The 2,555-nt window shown below is 38.6% G+C and overlaps 1 protein-coding gene across 2 annotated transcripts; it reads left to right on the forward strand.

Annotated features, from left to right (window-relative positions):
• The first annotated feature begins 448 nt into the window (after positions 1-448).
• On the forward strand, positions 449-2,555 carry LOC556451 (G protein-coupled receptor 8). 2 transcript variants are annotated; one of them, XM_005162324.6, is made up of 2 exons: positions 449-849; positions 1,176-2,555. In XM_005162324.6, the coding sequence occupies exon 2, from the start codon at positions 1,182-1,184 to the stop codon at positions 2,178-2,180; it is 999 nt and encodes a 332-aa protein (XP_005162381.1). In that variant the 5' UTR covers positions 449-849; positions 1,176-1,181; the 3' UTR covers positions 2,181-2,555.

Genomic DNA, 2,555 nt, shown 5'->3' on the forward strand with positions numbered 1-2,555 from the left:
GCCGAATGAAAACTTAAAAACGAATGAATAAATTGCAAATGTAATGTCTTGCATTTAGTCTAGTAAAACTGTTTCACTGCTAATATGTACCTCTAAGTTAATTATATATTCAGAAATGAAACTGTAAGTCATGCATTATTCAAACTCGAAGTAAAACTATTATTGCAAAAATCTGAAAAAGTGGTCAAGTATTAACCTGCGTCCATGTGAATGAAATCAGCAGGTGTCTGCATAACTTCCCTTAATAAAATCTCCAGCAGCTTAAATGCTAATGTTAAGACTCACATATTTAAATTACATGAATTCCTTAAGTGCAGTCATCTAAATAAAAATTTTGGAAAAAGTTGACTTGTACATCACTATGGCAACAACTTTCTTATAAATAGCATTAAAATGTGTCCTGAACAAACTGACATTTCAGCCTTATAGAAAAAAACTCAAAGGCATTGTTCTTTTAAAAGCAACTGCTTTGACTAATGCACTTATACTTATCAAAGTGCAAGGAAAGAGTGCTTTATCATTATTTTTTTATATCTGTGCAAAAACGCCTGCAAAGTGCTTCGTTTTAGTTCTTTGTTTATTGTATTTTTATTAAAATTATTTTTAATTAAGCATTTGCTCTTTTGTACCTCTGCGACAAGCAGCTCGTATTAATTAGTTTGCACTTAGTTAGACTTGTTGTATTTCCCGATGGACAATACACGATGGGAATGATCTGTGAGAGACTGATGGAGAGTCTGTCTTACATCACATGATCATAAAATCTAGCGCGTAAAAGCGCAGCGCTCTGCCATTTACCTCCAACTGTCCGTTTCTATAGAGCAGAGAGGAAGACCCTAGACCTGCCAGGTACGATGAATCCTCAACATTTGTACTTTTTTGTTGATTTCAATCATTTGCTAATGATATAATCCGATAATGACCCATATAATTAGGCTTCGCTAGAAATCCTATGAGTTTGCACTTTTATTTAATCTAAAATAGATAGGTATAACTGTAATTTAAGTAAGTACATAATTAAGAGTGTATTTATTTAATCATTAAATAAATACACTTTAAATTATGTACTTACTTACATTTTAATGAGCAAACAAAAATATTGGATTTTGTGTAAAAACGCAGTAATGCATGCACTTTTCCATGTAATAAACTTTCATTTTTATCATTTTAAAAAGGCTATTATGGATTTCAAAGACACGATGGACAATGCAACAATGCAATCTTCATGCAACCTGGCCAGTCCGGTTTATAATCAGTCCAACTGCACCGTGTCTCCACCTTGGATGTTCCACCCAGATCTCTACATCTGGCTACCCGTGATTTACTCAATCATCTGCGCCGTGGGACTCACGGGCAACAGCGCCGTCATTTACGTGATCCTGAAGGCGCCTAAGATGAAAACAGTCACCAATTTATTCATTCTGAATTTGGCCATCGCCGACGACCTTTTCACACTAGTGCTGCCCATCAACATCGCCGAGCACCTGTTAAACTACTGGCCGTTTGGGGAGATTTTATGCAAAGTGATTTTGTCCATAGACCACTACAACATCTTCTCCAGCATCTTCTTCTTGACCGTGATGAGTGTGGACCGGTATCTGGTCGTGGTGTCCACTCTAGGATCCAAACGGATGCCCTACCGGACCTACCGGTTGGCCAAGACGGTCAGTCTGAGTGTTTGGGCTCTGGTCATTCTCGTAGTGATGCCCTTCACCGTTTTCGCCAGTGTTTACGTGAGTCCCGATGACGCGGAGAGCCGAAAGAGCTGCGTTTTGAGTTTCCCGAGTCCGGAGAGTTTCTGGTTCAAAGCCAGCCGGATTTACACGCTGGTCCTCGGGTTTGTCATCCCCGTCTCCACCATCTGCATCCTCTACACCGTGATGCTCTTCAGACTGAGACGGACGCGCCTCAGCTCAAACGGAAAGGCTCTGGACAAAGCCAAAAAGCGAGTCACTGTGATGGTCTTCATCGTGCTCGCCGTTTGCTTGTTCTGCTGGACTCCTTTTCATCTGAGCACGGTGGTCGCCCTCACTTCAGACTTGCCCACCACCCCGCTGGTTATAGGTATCTCTTATTTTATCACGGGACTGAGTTACGCCAACTCGTGTCTCAATCCGTTTCTTTACGCGTTCTTAGACGACAGTTTCAGGAGGGCGTTTAAAAAACTGTTGGAGTGCTGAAACCTTTTAAACTCTATCAAAGTCGATTGATAGACGTGTTGTTTGTACCTTAGTCAAAACGCACTTTAAAAGTCACTTTAAAACAATTACTTTTTTTATTAGCTTAGACTTTGGGAGGACTTTGATTTTAGCACACTTAATTTTTCTGTTTGAGTGTTTGTTTATTTTTTTGTTTAGTATATAATCAAGACATGTATAAACTTGTTTAAATAGTAAATATTTATGTACACGAATAGTTATGCGTAAATATATTATATCAACCTATATATGTCCTGTACTAATGTTTTAAAAATGTTTAGACCTGCTACAGTTTTAAAACGGTCGCATAAAATGCTGATGCCTGTCCTTGTGTTTAATGTTGGTGATAAATAAATG

This window comes from Danio rerio, chromosome 23 (assembly GCF_049306965.1).
Source record: "Danio rerio strain Tuebingen ecotype United States chromosome 23, GRCz12tu, whole genome shotgun sequence".
NCBI classification, from domain to species: domain Eukaryota; kingdom Metazoa; phylum Chordata; class Actinopteri; order Cypriniformes; family Danionidae; genus Danio; species Danio rerio.